At 41.7% G+C, this 23,021-nt stretch overlaps 1 protein-coding gene across 1 annotated transcript in view; it reads right to left on the bottom strand.

Annotated features, from left to right (window-relative positions):
• Nucleotides 1-20,240: 20,240 nt before the first annotated feature.
• Nucleotides 20,241-23,021, bottom strand: part of LOC120046590 (AT-rich interactive domain-containing protein 5B-like) — a 69,950-nt gene continuing 67,169 nt past the window's right edge. Inside the window, exon 10 of the mRNA XM_038991955.1 lies at nt 20,241-22,885. Within this exon, the coding sequence (XP_038847883.1) occupies nt 20,963-22,885 (1,923 nt within the window). The 3' untranslated portion in view covers nt 20,241-20,962. The remainder of the gene's footprint in view (nt 22,886-23,021) is intronic.

Genomic DNA, 23,021 nt, shown 5'->3' with positions numbered 1-23,021 from the left:
AATAAATCGATCATTGCATGTTTTATATAACTCGCTTGTTAAACCATAATTTACAGGGGATCTATTGTCCTTAAGGCTTTTAATACAATCTTTTATCTCAATTTTGGGTTAACTCATCATCACAAAAATCCCTGAAATCATTATCTATCTTCTTAGCAATGTTTGCTACATTGTCTAAGAAAGAATCCATATTGGAAGTTGACTGGGCTGATGTATACAGATTCTGAAAAAACTGGGCAATATGCTGAGAGATTTCTTTTGGATTTTCATTGGGAGTGTTATTGATCATGAATTTACATACAGAAGTCATTTCGCCTGCCCTTTTTCCTAAATTAACAAAATATTTTGTATTTTTCTCTCCCTCGCTCCCTTCCATCCATTTTCGTCTTAATCTTACAAATGCTCCCTGGGCCTTTTCCATGTAGATACAGTCTAACTGCATTTGCAGTGATGATTGCTACAGTAATTCCTGATTAGTTATATTGTTTTTTTTTTGTAAAATCCATTATTCCCCTTATGATGTTATATTCTTCTTTTTTTCTCTTGGCACAAACAATTTCTTTACCCATTGAAATGGCCAAAAGCCTTTCATCAAATTTCGTTAGTTCCCAGTAACTTCCAAACGTATTCATAACACACGCACGGTTCCAATATTTATCAATAATTCCTGCTACTTCCTTCTTAAATACTTAATTCCCTAGTAAAGTCTTATTCAATTTACAGTAACCTTTACTAAAAAAAAATGTTGACAAACCATGCATATTCATATTTTTTTTTAAATCCCTTTGTGGTCTGTTAGTCTCAATTGAACCATCGATTTTTATCAACCTTGTCAGCCATATATTCAGATATCAGCCAGAAATCAATACGGGATTATATAGATAAATCTTTAGTACTCCATACAAACATCTTCTTATATGGGTTCTTATGCCCCCAAATATCTAGAACACCTAACCTTATCTCACAATCAGAGTTGCTATCCTTAGGCCATCTATCTAGATTATCATGTAATACTGTATTAAAATCTCTACCCCATATTACTTTGGCCAGTGGAAATTTAGACATACTTTTACTTATTTTCCTCTCAATGTCTCTAAATACAATACAGTTACTTGACTTATTGGCCAAGGCTACAAACTTGGCCAGTAAGTGGCCAATAACTACAAACTTGGCCAATAACTACAAATACCTAGGTGTCTGGTTAGACTGTAAACTCTCCTTACTGACTCACATTAAGCATCTCCAATCCAAAATTAAATCTAGAATCGGCTTCCTATTTCGCAACAAAGCATTCTTCACTCATGCTGCCAAACATACCCTCGTAAAACTGACTATCCTACTGATCCTTGACTTCGGCGATGTCATTTACAAATTAGCCTCCAACACTCTACTCAGCAAATTGGATGTAGTCTATCACAGTGCCATCCGTTTTGTCACCAAAGCCCCATATACTACTCACCACTGCGACCTGTATGCTCTCGTTGGCTGGCCCTCGCTTCATATTCGGCACCAAACCCACTGGCTCCAGGTCATCTATAAGTCTTTGCTAGGTAAAGCCCCGTCTTATCTCAGCTCACTGGTCACCATAGCAGCACCCTCCAGTAACACGTGCTCCAGCAGGTATATTTCACTGGTCATCCCCAAAGTCAACTCCCCCTTTGGCTGCCTTTCCTTCCAGTTCTCTGCTGTCAATGACTGGAACGAATTGCAAAAATCACTGAAGCTGGAGTCTTATATCTCCCTCACTAACTTTAAGCATCAGCTGTCAGAGCAGTTTACCGATCATTGCACCTGTACACAGCCCATCTGTAAATAGCCCACCCAACTACCTCATCCCTATATTGTTATTTATTGTTTTGCTCCTTTGCACACCAGTATCTCTACTTGCACATTCATCTTCTGCACATCTATCACTCCAGTGTTTAATGGCTAAATTGTAATTATTTTGCCACTATGGCCTATTTATTGCCTTACCTCCCTAATCTTACTACATTTGCACACACTGTATGTAGACTTTTCTATTGTGTTATTGACTGTACGTTTGTTTATCCCATGTGTAACACTGTGTTTGTGTCGCACTGCTTTGCTTTATCTTGGCCAGGTCACAGTTGTAAATGAGAACTTGTTCTCAACTGGCCTACCTGGTTATATAAAGATGAAATAAAAAATGTAAATAAAATATTGGTAGCATAAGTATTCACAACAATGAATTGAATGTGGTTGACATCTACCAATAGCATAATCCATCTCCCTGCATTATCTGCTTCATGACTCAGTATGTGACCCTTAAAGCTGCCTTTTAAAATTGCAACACCTGCTGACCAAATGAAAGCCAAATATCATTCTCCCACTGACACTTCCAAAATGCAGTATCTGTGGAACAATACAAAAATAAAGATTTCCTTTTCAAAATATTACGGATTCCGCTGGCGTTAATAGAAAAAACTGAAATGGACATTTACTATCACATGACTATATGAAGAATATGAAACTTGTATACTATAAATTCACATGAACCGGGTTCTCACCAAATGAAATGTTCTTGCTAGTTGCAAATAAAAACAGTCCTTTGCACCATACAGGTGGTAGATCTAAAGTGAAAAAAATATATATATTTTTTTTTACTAATTGCAAATAACATCTGCGCCATGCATTGGTAAAATGAACATTAAGTGTCAGTGTGAATTTCCCTGCCATAAAAAAAAACGAACAAAAAAACTTGACTCACAAATAATGCTCTTTTCCATGGTAAATCCAGTAGCCATCAAGCTAGGCGTCAGCGCACAATTCCCTTTCATTTACAAAAGCCTTGGCTCTCGCGAAGTATGCACTTTTCCCCTCCTTCCTTGCTCTCTCAATCATCGGCAACAAACGATTCCGAGATTCTTTATCAAATGCTGTGAAGTCGTCCTTGAACCTCAGGTTGTTGTACTTTAAATAGTCATTTTTCTTTGCACTTTCCATGTCAGATCCCTCACTGTCCTGGAGATGAATCTCATGATCACTGGTCGGGGTGGCTGGTTGTTCTCCCCATCTCTCAGCCTACCCAGGCGGTGCACCACGTCCAGAGAACCCGCAACAACATTCCGATGGTTCTCCGGGACTATTGCCCTGCAAATGTCGTTCACATTTGCTTTGATGTTCTCGTCATATCTTTCGAAGAGGTTCCACCATTCTGAGTGACTGCTGGAGAGCATATGTCAGGTCTCTGAATAGACTGGTGTCGTGGAAATTCTACACAGGGACACTCGAAGTCAATCTTAAATGAATCATTCTTTATTAATAGTTAACTGGAGAGGTTCCAGTCCCGTTAGATCTCTTGTATACTGGTTACAGACATGTTACATCGGCATACTGTAGTTCATAGGGTTGGTTCCGGCATGTGTCTAACACCATCTCCTATCTCATATCTTTACCAAGCACAGGCAGGAACCAAGGATTATTTAAGACAAGATTAACATTTTCAAGGCTGTCTCTTCACAAGATAAAATGTTACATCACATTCCATCCTCTTATCACTTGTGTGATATTAATCATTACATTTTAAGGTAAGCATTAGATTTTAGCCTCTGTATCAAAATACATCATTTTAATAAATCATAAAAAAGATTATACTTAGATTCATGGGAGTGAATCTAATTTCCTTCATAATCATCATACTAAAGCTCAAATCTACAATCAAAGTAGTAAGTAAACAAAATCAATGTATAAAACCACAGACACTTTCAAACCCTTCATTCTGGGTTGTACAATGCAACTTGCAAAACCATGGCTTAAGACCTTCACTTCATACAGTTACACATATGCTTCATTACACAATTCAATTTCAGCTCAAGCTTATGTCGCGAGTGGCATGTTAATGACAGATTGGTATCTCAATGCATTTCTAGTCTAAAGTGCTTTACATTTTGCTGTGTGCAGACCTCCACAATCAACCTGATACCCCAAATAAACAATTTTGGACAAGCCTAAATCAATTACGGCACGGTTGACCAACCCCCTCCCTCCCGGCACTCATTCTTCTGCCGTTACAGTTCATCCTCCCAATGGCACATGTTCAAAGTGGATGGCGCTTGATAATTCCCCGATTTCTCTCACTGTCCATTATGTCTTGTCCGTTTTCCTACCAGTAAACCAGCAGCATGAGAGAAGTTTGGATGGGATCTCTCTACATGCTCACTCCACGTGGACTCATGTTTCACTCCTGAGAGAAAATGTATGAGAGAAAAGGCAGTTGATACAGTTGAAGTCGGAAGTTTACATACACCTTAGCCAAATACATTTAAACTCAGTTTTTCACAATTCCTCACATGTAATCCGAGTAAAAATTCCCTGTTTTAGGTCAGTTAGGATCACCACTTTATTTTAAGAATGTGAAATGTCAGAATAATAGTTGAGAGAATGATTTATTTGAGCTTTTATGTATTTCATCACATTCCCAGTGGGTCAGAAGTTTACATACACTCAATTAGTATTTGGTAGGATTGCCTTTAAATTGTTTAACTTGGGTCAAATGTGTCGGGTAGCCTTCCACAAGATTCCCACAATAAATTGGGTGAATTTTGGCCCATTCCTCCTGACAGAGCTGGTGTAACTGAGTCAGGTTTGTAGGCCTCCTTGCTCGCACACGCTTTTCAGTTCTGCCCACACATTTTCTATAGGCTTGAGGTAAGGGCTTTGTGATGGCCACTCCAATACCTTGCCTTTTTGTCATTAAGCCATTTTGCCACAACTTTGGAAGTATGCTTGTGGTCAATGTCCATTTGGAAGACCCATTTACAACCAAGCTTTAACTTCCTGACTGATGTCTTGAGATGTTGCTTCAATATATCCACATAATTTTCCACCCTCATGATGACATCTATTTTGTGAAGTGCACCAGTCCCTCCAGCAGCAACGCACCCCCACAACATGATGCTGCCACCCCTGTGCTTCACGGTTGGGATGGTGTTCTTCGGCTTGCAAGCCTGCCCCATTTTCCTCCAAACATAACGATGGTCATTATGGCCAAACAGTTCTATTTTTGTTTCATCAGACCAGAGGACATTTCTCCAAAAAGTACGATCTTTGTCCCCATGTGCAGTTGCAAACCGTAGTCTGGCAATTTTATGGCGGTTTTGGAGCAGTGGCTTCTTCCTCGCTGAGTGGCCTTTCAGGTTATGTTGATATAGGACTCGTTTTACTGTGGATATAGATACTTTTGTACCCGTTTCCTCCAGCATCTTCACAAGGTCCTTTGCTGTTGTTCTGGGATTGATTTGCACTTTTCGGCCCAAAGTATGTTCAACTCTAGGAGACAGAACGCGTCTCCTTCCTGAGCGGTATGACGTCTGCGTGGTCCCATGGTATTTATACTTGCGTACTATTGTTTGTACAGATAAACGTGGTACCTTTAGGCGTTTGGAAATTGGAGGTCTACAATTATTTTTCTGAGGTCTTGGCTGATTTCTTTTGATTTTCCCATGATGTCAAGCAAAGAGGCACTGAGTTTGAAGGTAGGCCTTGAAATACATCCACAGGTAGACCTCCAATTGACTCAAATGATGTCAATTAGCCTATCAGAAACTTCTAAAGCCATGACATCATTTTCTGGAATTTTCCAAGCTGTTTAAAGGCACAGTCAACTTAGTGTATGTAAACTTCTCACCCACTGGAATTGTGATACAGTGAATTCTAAATGAAATAATCTGTCTTTAAACAATTGTTAAAAAAATTACTTGTGTCATGCACACAGTAGATGTCCTAACCGACTTGCCAAAACTATAGGTTGTTAACAAGAAATTTGTGTATGTAACCTAAGTGTATATAAACTTCCGACTTCAACTGTAGCTTCGACTGGATGCTGTTTACAGGTTGCTGGCTAGGACTCAGGTTTCACAGTAGAAGTGATGAAGGACCATAGTGAATGCCATTATCACCATTACATCAGCCGTTTAGAGGGGGTGAGGTTCACACTGTTCTCGGCCGAATTATCCCTTCCATGCATCTAGATAGCATCTGTGGTCACCTTTGCCATAACCTCGAGAGAGAACAGATCAGAACAACAGTTTAGTTTAGGAAATCCAAACAAATTATTTACTGTATGACGAATTATTACTACTACCAATATTCTTAGTACAGATTTCTAAGACAAATGACAAAGATAATAACAACACACAGTTTTAAACAATTTTTTTCCTTCAAATTGGCTTATACTCCCCTATTATCTTGGCGATCTCACCGCAGAGTTACAGGGTCAGGGAGCCAGAGGGATAATCCTTAGGAAGAAATCCCGACCACCCAGCAGACCCAATCTTGTGAGATTTGTATTGAAGCAAGACAAAAACAAACAACAACACAACAACAGCGATACACTTCTTCATATAAAACTAGAGGTGGGGAAAACTTCAATCCGTTTGGAGTAACTGTCAACCATTACCAACATATTTTTTTCCTTTTACAGGCAGGCATGTGAAGAAAATCTATTTGTACATTTACCAAAGGGCCTCTGGGGACTGGTAATTCCCCCTTTGGACACATGACTCACATTGTGATTGATGCATCCCAAAAAAACAACAACACTGCCTGTTAAATCAAAATAACAAATACAATTATAATTACAACCCTTGATGACTCCATCTTAACTTAATTGTATCCCATAAGGTAATTCAAGGAATAGTAAAATAGACTAGAGACAGGTATGCTCTCTCTCTCTGTCCTTCTTGTGGGGCGAATCACACATAGGACTATTGCTAAATTATAAACTTCTTCCTAATTACTAGTGTTGACATAGACCATTTAAATCTCACCCAATGTCTCTACTCTTTCTAGTGAGAGTGATCAGGCCTCACCAGAAAGTCAGATCAGAGGTCATTCAACCACATTAAGTGAGTGTTTCTTTCCCTGTACCTCAGACATTATTTAAAGATATTTCAAACATTTTGTGTATCAGGTTTACATTGGGTTGTTCAGTACATTTCTTATCTAGAGAATGTACATGTGTGCAACCAAAACTCTGACAATAGATACTTCAGAAATTTTAATTTGTGTGCCCTTTAACCTTTTCACGTGTGCGTTCCAAATATCTCTAACCGTCGCCCCTGCGTGTGTTTTTAATGCGCGTGATGTCAGAATGCTCTCACTGTTCCAAAATGTGATTGTTACGCAACAGGACAGTTAACCCGCTCTGCCCTCAAACCAAGGCACGCTGCCTGCTAATTATCTATAGGTTATGTTTCAACTTGTCAATTTCAAATTATTTTCTAACAACAGTTTCAATTGAGGTGTGTTCCGCCTCCTTGTTAATTTCCATAAGAAGTAGCCCATTTCACTGTTGCGGACAATTTATGTTTGAGGCTTTACTGAGCGGACAAACTTCTCTCTTCAATGAGAGCCCAAGCACTTCCCTAGTGTTTCCCCAGATCAAGTATGAAGACACTACGCATCTCTAGTCAGAACAGGCTTTTCCCAAATGTTTTCCCCCAGCACATTTTCTGGCTGGCGGCCGCATTGCCTTCCTGGTTGTTTTCCTTACAAATTGGACTTTGGACATGTGTGCGTTCCTATCAAACTAAGTGGCTTACTTTCTGTATATGATGTTTCTGTTTTATTTACATGTTTTCAAGTTCTGATGACAAATCATGCATTCTGATTCTTGCATATTGTAATGGACACATATGTGTGGGAAATACTTTTTTTGAATGTTGTACTAATTATGATTAGCTAATGCTCGGATATTTGCCGGCTATGTGTGGTGCCATGTTTGTTAACATCATACAATGCATTCTGGTTGTCACGTAAGCGTCTGTCAGACCAAAGATGTTATAATAAGGGATAGTTCACTCGATATTCAGGTCGGAAAGTCCTGAGTTCCCGAGTTGGATGACCGTTCAAAAAAAAAATCTCTGTCGGAGCTTGTTTTTCCCGAGTTCTCAGGTTGTCTTGAACGCACTGAAGTCGGAAGTCTGAGATTTCCCAGTTGTTTTGAACACGGCTTCAGATTGTAACTCTGGTACCTCAGGATTGCCAGCTCAGACCCCCTTTCCAGGGGTTTTAGCTTATAAACTTGTGTTTGCTCCCCATTTATTGATAAATCCCCATCATAGTAATATTTCCAGCGTCATATTCCCCCATGATACCTTCTCCCATTTCTACCCCCCATTGTCACACCCTGATCAGTTTCACCTGTCCTCGTTATTGTCTCCGCCCCCTCAGGTGTTGCTTGTTTTCCCCAGTGTATTTATCCCTGTGTTTCCTGTCTCTCTGTGCCAGTTCGTATTGTATGTTTCCAAGTCAACCAGCGTTTTCCCCGTTCTCCTGCTTTTTGCATTCTCCTTTTTCTAGTCCTCCCGGTTTTGACCCTTGCCTGTTTCTGGACTCTGTACCCGCCTGCCTGAGTGTTCTGCCTGCCTTGACCACGAGCCTGTCTGCCACTCTGTACCTCCTGGACTTTGATCTGGTTTTGACCTTTTTGCCTGTCCATGACCATTCTCTTGCCTACCCTTGGATTAATAAACATTGTATGACTTGACTCCAACCATCTGCCTCCTGTGTCTGCATTTGGGTCTCGTCTTGTGCCTTAATACCCATGGACTTGAAAACCCACCACAAATTAAATGAACCCCCCCGACAAACCACCCTAAAATGGTTTCATCCCTGTTTAGCTTTCGCGTTATGGTTAGGCTGTGAGTTGAAAACATTTTATTCACTTTGTGATTTGTCAAAAGCGGTAAACGACTTGTCAAGTCATGTGCTCCGGTTCTTGTATACACTCTAACAAGTACATCGATATATAATATGCTGAAAAGTGGCTAAAGCTAATATTTTTCAGACATTGAGCGCAGCCATCTTTGACTTTGTTTATTTGCGTCATGGCAGCATCATGTTGTGGGGGTGCTCTGCTGCAGGAGGGGCTGGTGCACTTCACAAAATAGATGGCATCATGAGGGAGGAAAATTATGTGGATATATTGAAGAAACATCTCAAGACATCAGTCAGGAAGGTCTTTACCTTCCTGATTGATGTCTTGGTCGTAAATGGGTCTTGGTCGTAAATGGGTCTTCCAAATGGACAATGACCCCAAGCATACTTCCAAAGTTGTGGCAAAATGGCTTAAGGACAACAAAGTCAAGTTATTGGAGTGGCCATCACAAAGCCCTGACCTCAAGCCTATAGAAAATTTGTGGGCAGAACTGAAAAAGCGTGTGCGAGCAAGGAGGACTACAAACCTGACTCAGTTACACCAGCTCTGTCAGGAGGAATGGGCCAAAATTCACCCAACTTATTGTGGGAATCTTGTGGAAGGCTACCCGACTTAAGATAAAGTGGTGATCCTAACTGACCTAAGACAGAATTTTTACTTGGATTACATGTCAGGAATTGTGAAAAACTGAGTTTAAATGTATTTGGCTAAGGTGCATGTAAACTTCCGACTTCAACTGTATACTTGAATCTGCTTCAATTCTGTACACAATTCCATGCAATGGAAACAGATTATTGATTTAGATGACATTACCTTCTTACTTAAATAATTTGTGCTACCCAAACTATAGAATTGAGTAATAATAGTTGGAAATTGTCAAAAATGTCTCTTCAATTATTCATACTTCTGTCCCAAATTTCTCCACAGTGTCCCTTACAGCCTGTTTGAGTTCAGTTAGTACTGGCTGCTATCTATTGTTCTGCAGGAAACGTATCTCTAACCCAAACACCAGATGGCGGCCTCTAATTTAATATCAGTCCCAATGCTCAATCCCTCTGTTCGTCATGTGACCTTTTATTGAAATATTTATTCTTCAAATTACTAAGACGTTGCATTATTAGAGTGCTATCTGAAAGCCACTAATATTACCATTCACTTTGTTACTTTTACTAGTCTCCCTATCTGTTTCCGTCAACTAGGACTCCCTTCTTTCCAATAGGAAGACCTTCTCAATTTCTTCTGCACTCTCAAACAATGTTCTGCTTTCCCCCCCCCCCATTGCAAGGTTCAAAAACAAAACAAACATGATACCTTTCTCCATATTGGAAGTCAGTGATTTGATTTTAGTATACCCTAACAATGTTACTCTATATATTCACATTTCTGTTGGATTTTCAATTTCTGCTTCACACTTATTAAATGTCTATTATTTTAAGATTAACATGTAATGCGCTGAATTTATAAAATACATCGGCCAATTCAGAAGGGAAGAGAAACTTTGGAGGGAGCTTCCTTTTTTAAGGTAGCTCTCGAGACTAGAGTCTCTTTCTGGGATCAACTTTCACAATACCTGGGCTGGCGCTGTCTAGATGGCGTGCTCTGTCCTAACTAAGTCTCTACCTAGCAAGTTAAACTCTCGTAATCCATTATGCATTCATACATTGTTACTTTATCAAATCTAGTAACCCATTATACTATTAATTTATCTTAATACTTTTTACACCACTTACGTACCTCTATGTGCGGGTGTGCAAGTTGTATATTATTATTATTTATATTGTTACTTCTTCAAATCTCTAGTAACCCATTGTACTCTTCATATGTTGCTTTATCTCCAGTAACCCATTATACTTCCTTTACACTAGTGTTCTCTAGTAACAGCATATTCAGGAATAGTACCTTCTCCTTTTACATCTCCACATACATAACGTTATACTGTCAAACTCCACTGATGAGTCATGTTATCCTCGTTATCTCTAATGAGTCATGTTACCCTCTGAGACATGTTATCCTCATTACTAATGAGACATTTTATCCTCTTTGACATGTTACCCTTGATTGAGATCCTGAGACATGTTATCCTCTACCTGTAGATCCGATTGGCGGTGGTGGACCTAGGTATTTACATCCCCCCCCCCCCCCCATGTGCATCTTCAACGATTCTATTGTTACATCCTATGCCCCATATGTATCTTCAACGGTTCTCTTGCCACTACTTTCTATATATATAAAACACCCCGTGCTCAATAACGCTCGTGCTAGTAGTCCCAGACTACGGTGGATGGAATCTCTCGATAACCCTAGATAACATTATAGATCGAAAAACTCAGCTCACACAGAACTGGTTGGGGTATTAATTCACCTCTTTCACATGTGAGCTAGTCCCCTGATAGCTCTCATTCACTCTGTAGTTAATAGCTCAATTTCAATCCTCTTATGATCCAAATTTAAATCTAATTGTTATTCAAATTAGATTAACACATCCTTTCCACACTCACGCAACTTTCACATCCACATTCACTTAATGCTATTCCCAAACACACTCGGTAATCTCCCTTATTACCCATGCACATCTATGCACCATATGTATCTTTCACATACATATACACTGCTCAAAAAAATAAAGGGAACACTAAAATAACACATCCTAGATATGAATGAATGAAATATTCTTATTAAGTACTTTTTTCTTTACATAGTTGAATGTGCTGACAACAAAATCACACAAAAATTATCAATGGAAATCAAATTTGTCAACCCATGGAGGTCTGGATTTGGAGTCACACTCAAAATTAAAGTGGAAAACCACACTACAGGCTGATCCAACTTTGATGTAATGTCCTTAAAACAAGTCAAAATGAGGCTCAGTAGTGTGTGTGTGGCCTCCACGTGCCTGTATGACCTCCCTACAACGCCTGGGCATGCTCCTGATGAGGTGGCGGATGGTCTCCTGAGGGATCTCCTCCCAGACCTGGACTAAAGCATCCGCCAACTCCTGGACAGTCTGTGGTGCAACGTGGCGTTGGTGGATGGAGCGAGACATGATGTCCCAGATGTGCTCAATTGGATTCAGGTCTGGGGAACGGGCGGGCCAGTCCATAGCATCAATGCCTTCCTCTTGCAGGAACTGCTGACACACTCCAGCCACATGAGGTCTAGCATTGTCTTGCATTAGGAGGAACCCAGGGCCAACCGCACCAGCATATGGTCTCACAAGGGGTCTGAGGATCTCATCTCGGTACCTAATGGCAGTCAGGCTACCTCTGGCGAGCACATGGAGGGCTGTGCGGCCCCCCCAAAGAAATGCCACCCCACACCATGACTGTCCCACCGCCAAACCGGTCATGCTGGAGGATGTTGCAGGCAGCAGAACGTTCTCCACGGCGTCTCCAGACTGTCACGTCTGTCACGTGCTCAGTGTGAACCTGCTTTCATCTGTGAAGAGCACAGGGCGCCAGTGGCGAATTTGCCAATCTTGGTGTTCTCTGGCAAATGCCAAACGTCCTGCACGGTGTTGGGCTGTAAGCACAACCCCCACCTGTGGACGTCGGGCCCTCATACCACCCTCATGGAGTCTGTTTCTGACCGTTTGAGCAGACACATGCACATTTGTGGCCTGCTGGAGGTCATTTTGCAGGGCTCTGGCAGTGCTCCTCCTTGCACAAAGGCGAAGGTAGCGGTCCTGCTGCTGGGTTGTTGCCCTCCTACGGCCTCCTCCACATCTCCTGATGTACTGGCCTGTCTCCTGGTAGCGCCTCCATGCTCTGGACATTACGCTGACAGACACAGCAAACCTTCTTGCCACAGCTCGCATTGATGTGCCATCCTGGATGAGCTGCACTACCTGAGCCACTTGTGTGGGTTGTAGACTCCGTCTCATGCTACCACTAGAGTGAAAGCACCGCCAGCATTCAAAAGTGACCAAAACATCAGCCAGGAAGCATAGGAACTGAGAAGTGGTCTCCTTTATTGGGGGTGTCTTGCTAATTGCCTATAATTTCCACCTGTTGTCTATTCCATTTGCACAACAGCATGTGAAATTTATTGTCAATCAGTGTTATCACTTGCTATTAGTAGTGGCCGCAGGCCACGTAGACACTTGTCTTGTAAATGCCTACAGACAGCTGTCAGTGGGGGCTTTCCATGATACCGTTACGCCCTCGTGCTAGTCTTCTCATAAGACTAGTGAATAGCCTTATAAAGATAAGACTATGGGTACCTTTTATGCATTACTCGCCTTAATTTTATTGGTTTTATCATTTATTTTTGTTTTTATACAGATTCATTTAAATTGACTTACTGAAATTCAGAAGACATGTCCCTCAATTGTTCGTGGATGATGTGTCTCCTCCTGGGCACCTCGCAGAAGGCACCGCCTGGTCTGGGCGGTTTCGTCGTCTTTTGGTCAGACGGGAATTTCCAGACGGGAATTCCATCATGCTTCATAAAATGTGCCAATGGTTTTTCTCGCAGACCCTCACTGGAAAACTATGAAGGCAGAATCACTAATCTAGTTCATGAAGCCAAATTGTTGTGGAAAATCTACGCAGGGACACTTGAAGTCGATCTTAAATGAGGCATTGTTTATTAACAGTTAACTGGAAAGGTTCCAACAAACTTGATGCACCATAGTGAACGTCAGTGAGGAGCACTCTCAGGGCAGTCCCATTAGATCTCTTATATACTGGTTACAGACACATTACATAGGCATAGTTCATAGGATTGGTTCCGGCATGTGTCTGGCACCATCTTCTATATCTTAACTTATAGAACTTATTCTAGGCAATCTGCCAGATGGTCCTGAGGGGGTCATGCCCCCCCTTCATATCTTTACCAAGCACAGGCAGGAACCAAGGATTACATTATGACACTAAGACAAGATGAACATTTTCAAGGCTGTCTCTTCACAAGATAACATTTTCCATCACACTGGTTTACAATCACCAGACAGTCAACCACAGAAACAACTTTGTTGATCCTCACACAGGTTGTCACACACAACACATTGAAAGAGCGTAGCAGACAATAAAGAGGCAGGTTTGGAGGCTAAGGGGCAATTGGACCAAAAAAAGTTTAAAGAAGCATTGCCATTGTATTGAGTGTACTGGTTGGGTAAAGAAAATTAGAAAGGAGTACTCTCTCAACTCTTCAAAGACATCCGATTAGTATATCAACTGCAAGATGTTCACTCTTAGCATGCACCCCCTAGAGGAAATAGAGCCGGGAGTACCCGGTGCGGGGTACTTTGCCACGTCAACTTAAATAGCAGTCAATACCTGCCCTTTAAATGCACGCAACCCCTGCAAGCTGATTTCAAAACTTGATCCTCCAGAAAGTGGAGAGCAACACTTATGCAGCTCCACTACACAATACATTAAAAAAAAAGCCATGTTCGACAGGATTACCAACACAGACTGACGAGCTCAAATGGACAGAAGCCTTCTATATAGCAGACCACCCGAACTCATCTCTCGGCATGTCCACGTCATTATCTCAGCCAATCATGGCTAGTGGGATGGTTGCTGCCTTTTTCTGTGGCTTAACCAACAAGACTCGTAATTTAACAATTTTATACATGTTTACAGATGGCATGCAAGTTTGTTATTAAGGCACATGAAAGTTCACATGTTTGAGAAGGCATTTCTGCCAAAAAATGCATTTTTATATGTTTTACGTTCAAACGGCTCTCCTGTGAAGTCGTGACTTGCGAGATACGCCCAGTTTCCTGAATCGGGTTACAAATGTGCCTGGCATTATAAATAATCAATATATATATATATATATAAGACAGATCCTGTTTGAGTGTTTGTTTAATGGCCTGCTGATTCCGTGAGCATCAAGCCTCATGCAACAATATGTCAAGTAAACAATTTCACAAATGTGTCTGTTTTAATTCTTTGATTTGCTGTAATAAAGGCTTTTTATCATTAGAACAGCTTCTCTAGCAGTGCGGCTTGACAGGTCGTGTTTCAGAGGACGCATGGCTATAAAGTGAGCCTTGGATAATTAGCTTAAACAATAAATAAAGCAGAAATTGCATTCACGAATGAAAGCGACTGTTTTTAGTCTTTGCTGTAATAAAGGCCTGACAAAAAAATGCTACAACAGACTCTCTGGTATGCTTAGAATTTATTTAGTGTCTTTTACATTGTTCCAAGCAGTCAAAAAATGTATATTGTAATCTGTACAGCATCTGTTTGGCACACATAATATGCACGCAGCGCTTGCTCCTTACCCTCCTCTTTTTGATCTCCAGTAGTTTCCATAGGTCAAATGTCTTCCACAGATCTGACTTTCCCTTTATTTCCTGAGCAACCAGTAAACATTCCCCTGTTTCGAGTTTATTTGTCACTTCCTCTGCATCCATTTTGCTGTCACGTGTTACGGTGTTCAGAGTTTGTTATAACCAATTTATTGATGTGATTATGATATGCTTTAGGTCAGGCCATATTGGTCATGTGCATGTGATGCATACATGTGCCACGTAAAGAGAGCAAGGGTCGAAGGAATAGCGAATCTTTTTCCTAAACAAATGAGGGATTTCAAATAACATAACTTTTCAGTTAGAAATGGCTGTAATTATGTTCAGCAACATAGCACGATAAACATTTTGATGTTCTGTGAAGGTCACTGCACCAGGGAGGAGAGAGACACAATGGATGCTAGTCACACAGTCACTCAGTGTTTTTTCTTTTTTTTTAACACAGGGCAGCAAGTCTGAGCCCGGCCTGGCATAATCAAATCAATTGCTGGTCGGACTTCCTCTAGTCATTTGTTTGTCTTAATTATATAACAGTGTGCTGAAAACATCAGACAAGCTCAGTGAATATTGTTGATTTGATGAAAAAGCAAAGGATTTGTGAATATATGGAAAAATACACTTAATTTTTCGGGGGACCAATCGATTGGTTGAAAGAACAGATGCCTCTTGGTCAACCAATATTTTTTTCTCCATTGGGACAGCCCTAAATGTTAAAGTACCTATCACCTGACACATTTAGTAATGACAGCATTTGCTTTCCAAACTGTATGTTTTTTGCATGATTGTATTTTGAAATTTGGGAAAGGCAAATGACAGCTGTAACCAACCATAGGCATATAATCCATAAATGGCAGTTCCCATTCAAGTCAAGACTGGCAGCCATTGCTAGTGTACCCATGAGTTTAACAGTCAAATTGCCAGGTTTAGAGGTACCAAAACCCTTTGAACGATTATATGTCTATGACCACAACACAACAAGCTGTTCCACAGACAGGAGAATCAGGATGGGAGTAGGGAAAAAGGTGTGCTGCTGATACAGGGAAGGTGTGTTGCCTTGGCAAACAAAGACTTGTTTGCTACAACATCTTGCTTGTACGGTCACTGTGGGGACGACGTCATCAATGCACTTATTGACGAAGCCAATGACTGATGTGGTGTACTCCTCAATGCCATCGGAAGAATCGCGGAACATATTCCAGTCTGTGCTAGCAAAACAGTCCTGTAGCTTAGCATCTGCTTCGTCTGACCACTTTTTTTATTGACCGAGTCACTGGTCCTTCCTGCTTTAATTGTTGCTTGTATTCAGGAATCAGGAGGATATAATTATGGTCAGAATTGCCAAATGGAGGGTGAGGGAGAGCTTTGTATGCGTCTCTGTGTGTGGAGTAAAGGTGGTCTAGAGTTTTTTTCCCTCTGGTTGTAAATTTAACACTGATAGAAATTTGGTAAAACGGATTTAAGTTTCCCTGCATTAAAGTCCCTGGCCACTAGGAGCGCTGCCTCTGGATAAGCATTTTCCTGTTTGCTTATGGCAGAATACAGCTCATTGAGTGTGGTCTTAGTGTCAGCATCGGTCTGTGGTGGTATGTAGACATCTATGAAAAATACAGATGAAAACTCTCTAGGTAGATAGTGTGGTCTTCAGCTTATCATGAGATACTCTACCTCAGGCGAGCAAAACGTTGAAAATCCAGGGAAAAGCTATGATCCCTTATTGATGTCAACTGTAATCCACTTCAATCAGTGTTGATGAAGGGGAGGAGACAGGTTAAAGAAGGATTTTTAAGCCTCGAGACAATTGAGACATGGATTGTGTATGTGTGCCAGTCAGAGGTTGAATGAGCAAGACAAAATATTTAAGTGCCTTTTGACACCTTGTAGAGACCTACCTTTAGTGGTGGTGAGAGATCTAGAATATCTCTCAACTGAAAACATGTTACAACTACTATAAATGGGAACACGAACCTTTGAATTATTAGCAACCTTCCGTTCCAGACATACTGTCAGCAAATTACACAGTGATTAAGACTTAAGACATTGAGTTAGACCCAACACTGGCAAAATGCCTGCAATATGCCTTGAAATACAGGTAGCTGTCAATATAAAGGAAACACTTGAGTAAATGAGCAATACAAAGTATATTGAAAGTAGGTGCTTACACACAGGTGTGGTTCCTGAGTTTATTGAGCAATGAACACCCCATCATGCTTACTTTTATGTATAAAAACGCCCAGTTGCCTATTATTTTGGCTACCATGGCTTGAAGAAGAGATTGCTGTGACTTTGAAAGAGTGGTCTCAAAGAATTGAACATGTATGGGAGATTCTGGAGCAGCACCTGAGACAGCATTTTCCACCACCATCAACAAAACACCAAATTATGGAATTTCTCATGAAAGAATGGTGTCGCATCCCTCCAATAGAGTTCCAGACACTTTCTCGCTGCTCGTGATGTGACAATGCCCTATTGAGATACTTTATGTTGGTGTCTCCTTTATTTTGGCAGTTACCTGGACCTTTGTAGTTGGGTCTACATGACATTTCAATATTTCATCATGGATCTTCTTAGAAAATGAGTTATATTTTCCAACCTCACCCATCTGTGGTATAGTACCACCACAATTAAGGGGAGAAAGACATTTGTTGATAGTAAAATATTTTAATTAAATATACAGAGGATCATATAATACAAAATGTTTTTCTTCTTGTTTGCCAGCTAAATGATTGGTAAACAGATGGCACATCGTATCAAAAACACGTTAAAGATGAACAGTATGGAAACAATGTGGGGAAACAATGTGGGAAAACAAGCAAATAAAAAGTGTCCTACAAATAGTGTTCAGATCTAATATAGTAAGGTGACCTTTGACACATCTAGATTGTGTAAGCAGCTTTATGCATTTATACTATTTACAGATTATAACAACATATAACACATGATAAGACTGTCAGAAGTCAACAGTATTTACATTATTATTTACAGAAGATGTCAGACAGAGAAAGATGCCAGAGAATAGTTTTGAATGTTAAGGAGCCTAAACAGTAGTTACTAAAGCCGCTGAAGCAAACATGACATTCAGAACATGTAATTGTAAATTAATGTTTATCTTAAGTGTCTGCTAAATCTCTTCTGATTGGCTTCAAGACAAAATTAAACGGCTATGTGTTACCTATATTTCATATGTCCCAAATACCCATTAAAACAGTTATGATGGTTGTAAACCCAGACCAGGTGCTATTAGTCCTCAGGCGCTACAGGGTTCCTTTTGATCACTGAGCCTGGCTGTGGCACATAAATCTATTCTAGTAGCCATTCTCTACACCAGTGCTTAACTATGCCTTTGCTAAACATTAACTATGATACTATACAATTACAGTCCAATGAGTTTGCACTGCAATGTGATGATAGAATGGAACCTTATAACTGTAGTCCTGCAACCAGTAATCAAAGATTAAGAAAGGCACATATTCACAAAGCAATAATCTACAAGACACATTTTTTATTTATCATACAGTATGCTGTTGAACGAAGGAGGCTGAGTAAACAGCCATACATGAAAGAATAAATGATTTTTCAGAGCTACAATGTGTCAAGATAAGTGCTGTCAGATGTCACAGTAGGCAGCATCAGTGACTCAAATGTTAAGTGTAGTACAAATACTTTCTGTTCAATATATTAATGTATCTGGGTCACCTTCCCATCTCTCAGGGTTCAACAAAACATTTTGAGAGAATGTTCCTGACAAGCGATACGACTCGCCTTAAAAAACTGATGAAAAACGTCAAATGTGGTTTCTTCACAGCTTGGGTGTTCTGATGAAAATGAGCTTTTATCTACAGTACCAGTCAAAAGTTTGGACACACCTACTCATTCAAGGGTTTTTCTTTATTTTTACTATTTTCTACATTGTAGAATAATATTGAAGACATCAACACTATTAAATAACACACATGTAATCATGTAGTAACCAAAAAAGTGTTAAACAAATATATATATTTTTTTGATTCTTCAAAGTTGCCACCCTTTGCCTTGATGACAGCTTTGCACACTCCTGGCATTCTCTCAACCAGCTTCACCTGGAATGATTTTTCAACAGTCTTGAAGGAGTTCCCACAAATGCTGAGCGCTGCTTTTCCTTCACTCTGCGGTCCAACTCATCCCAAACCATCTCAATTGGGTTGAGGTTAGGTGATTGTGGAGACCAGGTCATCTGATGCAGCATTCTATCACTCTCCTTGGTCAAATAGCCCTTACACAGCCTGGAGGTGTGTTGGGTCATTGTCCTGTTGAAAAACAAAATGATAGTCCCACTAAGCGCAAACCAGATGGGATGGAGTATCGCTGCAGAATGCTGTGGTAGCCATGCTGGTTAAGTGTTCCTTGACAGTGTCACCAGAAAAGCACCATCACACCTCCTCCTCCATGCTTTGCGGTGGGAACTACACATGCAGAGATCATCCATTCACCTACTCTGCGTCTCACAAAGATACAGTGGTTGGAACCAAAAATCTCAAATTTGGACTCATCAGGCCAAAGGACACATTTCCACCGGTCTAATCTCCATTGCTTGTGTTTTTTGGCCCAAATAAGTCTCTTTTCTTATTGGTGTCCTTTAGTAGTAGTTTCTTTGCAGCAATTTGACCATGAAGGCCTGATTTACACAGTCTCCTCTGAACAGTTGATGTTGAGATGTGTCTGTTACTTAAACTCTGTGAAGCATTCATTTGAGGTGCAGTTAACTCTAATGAACTTATCCTCTGCAGCAGAGGTAACTCTTGGTCATCCTTTCCTGAGGCGGTCCTCATGAGAGCCAGTTTCATCATAGTGCTTGATGGTTTTTGCGACTGCACTTGAAGGAACTTTCTTGAAATTTGAATAAAGTTCTTGACATTTTCCAGATTGACTACTTAGTAATGATGGACTGTCGTTTCTCTTTGCTTATTTGAGCTGTCCTTGCCATAATATGGACTTGGTCTTTTACCAAATAGGGCTATCTTTTGTATACCTCCCGTACCTTGTCACAACACAACTGATTGGCTCAAACTCCACTATTTAACTTTTAACAAGGCACACCTGTTAATTGAAATGCATTCCATGTGACTACCTCTTGAAGCTGGTTGAGAGAAGGCCAAGAGTGTGCAAAGCTGTCATCAAGGCAAAGGGTGGCTACTTTGAAGAATCTCAAATAAAACATATTTTGATTTGTTTAACACTTTTTTGGTTACTACATGATTCCATATGTGTTATTTCAGTTTTGATGTCTTCACTATTATTCTACAATGTAGAAAATAGTAAAAATAAAGAAAAACCCTGTAATGAGTAGTTGTATCCAAATTTTTGACTGGTACTGTACATACAATACCTCAGGACCTTGTGGTTTTGTACAGCACCGTGGTTTAACACAGTAATTCCTAAGAATACAGGTGTAGTTGACTTATACATGAACAGAAACAGGCCAAAGCACCACACTAGAGAGCTCTAAAAAGATATTAAAAACTTGATTGAAGGTGGAGTAGCCTAATGCTTAACAGCTGCATTAACTTTTCCAATGGCAAACTTTGCGTAAAGAGTCTATTTTAGATAGGCCCCTCATGTTTTTTTAGTGTTTCAACCTGATAAAATCCCCAGAACACATTTGGAGGATGAGGTTGTTGCATTGCAGTGATGTAGTCCATCCCTTTGGAGACCCAGCAAATCTGATTGTCCCTCGACATGCATGCCAATGGATTTTCTCTGTCTCCTGTCCCTCCACACTCAAAGATAGTAAGAACCTGACTGTTGAGCGAGAGAAAGGACCTGGTTGGTGAACACAAACACTACAGAGTGCAAATTGAGACAAGGTAACTTAAGTGGTGATACAGCACAGTGCAAAAACAAACGAAAAATAGAAAAAAATGTAACTGTGTGCCTGACTAAATCCACCAGCTACAGTTAACCAGTGTTGTCATGCTTACTGAATAATAGAACACTAGATCCACTGTCCCAGGTAGAGACAGTTAAGCTCCATGTAGGTTTGTCTGTTAGAGTCTGGTGCTGGGGTGCATGGAGGACAGCTGTGGGTGGGTAAGGGTGGACAGGGGGTACAGGTGGTGCAGGAGGTCCCCGTACAGGGCCGTCCCCCCAGGGTGCCTGTAAAAGTGATGGGGGCTGGGCTGTGAGGCCATCAGCTGCCTCTGTAGCATCATGGAGTGGAAGGCTAGTGGAGGGACCAGGGGGGACACAGCTGTCTGGCTCTTCAGGTACTGGAGGTTGTGATGGAGGGCGTCCTGCATCCCGGGGTACATCCCTGGGTAGAAGGGCGCGTGTGGAGGGTAGGTGTGGCCCTCGGGAATGTGGAGGTGGATGGCGTGCGCCGGTTCAGCTGGTTTGAGCTCCTCCCCCTGTGGGTCGCCCCTGCGGACAGAGCCGGCGGGGTGCATGGGGGTCACCACTCGCACCTTGCGGTCTGGCACCCCCTCGTTCTCTAGTTCCCCCAGGCTTCTCTTACTGGGTCTGGAGGCACTGACAGTCTCAGCGTGGCTTTTAGGGTTGAAGAAGGGCTGAGGGGGGTCTGGGTTTTGTTTGGGGGTAGATATAGTCATGGGGAGGACTCTGCATGCTTTGGGGTGATAGTCTAAACTCTGATGCATCATGGGATATGGGAGGCCACAGAAAGAGGGCTTTGTGAAAGACATTCTTTGAGTGACAGGCTTGGAAATACTGAAATCTCGGGGTTCCTCGTCCAATGGTCTATCCCCATGTGTTTGTGTCCTCTCAGAGAAGTTGGGAGCTCTGTAAGCCAACCCTTCTCTGTCAGGATTGTTTAAGCTGAAGCCCTCGCTGCTCTGACATTCCCCGATAAAATGTCCCTGTTTGTCTCTGTTGGGATAATTGGCCATTCGCTCTTGACTCAGACAGTTCTCTGTCTGCCGGTAGAGGTTGTGTAGGTGAGGGGAGGAGTAGCAGTCGCCTGCAAAGCCTGGTGGTGCCTGACTGGGGTGCTGCTGCATCCGTGTCTCCCCTGCGTTCTCCACTCCATCCTGGTGCTCAGTCCTGTGGAGGTAGGGGTGCCAGGGGGGGTTGAGCCGGGGCTGGAAGTGGCTCACTCTGCAAGTGAAAGGCTCAGACAGATCCCCCAGAGGACTCCTCTCTTGCTGGGGTTTGACGCTTTGGGCGTGCTGGATGACAGAAGGCCTGAAGACAGGAGCCATCTCTGGGCTGTCCGGGATGGAGTCCTCCCTCAGTTTCACCATCTCCTCTACGCAGCTGTCGCTTACATCACCCACGCTGGCTGATGGAGTGGGAGGAGGAAGAGAAGGGGAACTGAATGAGTAATGACTTGTCTCACAGACTTGGGAGAGGAGCTTCTTCTTGGCTAGTGGGGACATGACCCCCAGGTTGTCCTTGGAGTATGCTGTTGGCGTGTGCACGTGACACTGATTTATCTCTTTGTTTTTACTGGGGGAGTCCTGTTTGTCTGTGAGTGGCTCTGTAGAGTACAGCTGCAGTGGGGGTGGGCTCTGCTTACACATGGGCAGCACCTTACCCACCCTCCCACCATGTCCATAACCGTGACTGTCTGTGTCTTTAGCTACTGGAGTGTCAGGTGTGCTTGGGTCAGCTAGACTGCTATACCTAGGCTTACTGTCGTTGTTGTCCCAGTTGTGTGGATATGGGGTCTTAGAGAGGGTTCCATCGGCTTGGTCCCTTTGCTCAGGGTTGAATGTGTCTGATTGTGGCTGGCTGGGATGTCTCCACTCGGGCTGTGGACACAGATCACTGTGGAGCACAGGTGTGGCTTGGTGGCAGTCTGTGTTGGGGGGATTCAGGCAGGATACTTCCTCCTGGCTCAATGTCTCCTCTTTCTTCAGGGTGTGTTGTAACTCTTCTTCAGGCTCCTTTCTGGGAAGAGGATCCTGCTTCATCACTGCAGGCTCCTGGTTCTCCTCTTTCTCCTCAGATACCTTAGTGGGAAAACATGCCATACTGTTATTCAATACATATACATGATGTATGTGTGACGTTGGCATATGTTATCTTTCTAAGAAAGAGTGTGTGTGAACGAGAGAGTGTGAGACAGACGGACAGAAAATGAGTAGG

The sequence above is a fragment of the Salvelinus namaycush genome, chromosome 4 (genome assembly GCF_016432855.1).
Source record: "Salvelinus namaycush isolate Seneca chromosome 4, SaNama_1.0, whole genome shotgun sequence".
In the NCBI taxonomy this organism is placed as follows: Eukaryota; Metazoa; Chordata; class Actinopteri; order Salmoniformes; family Salmonidae; genus Salvelinus; species Salvelinus namaycush.
This window is presented reverse-complemented; position numbering and strand designations above follow the sequence as displayed.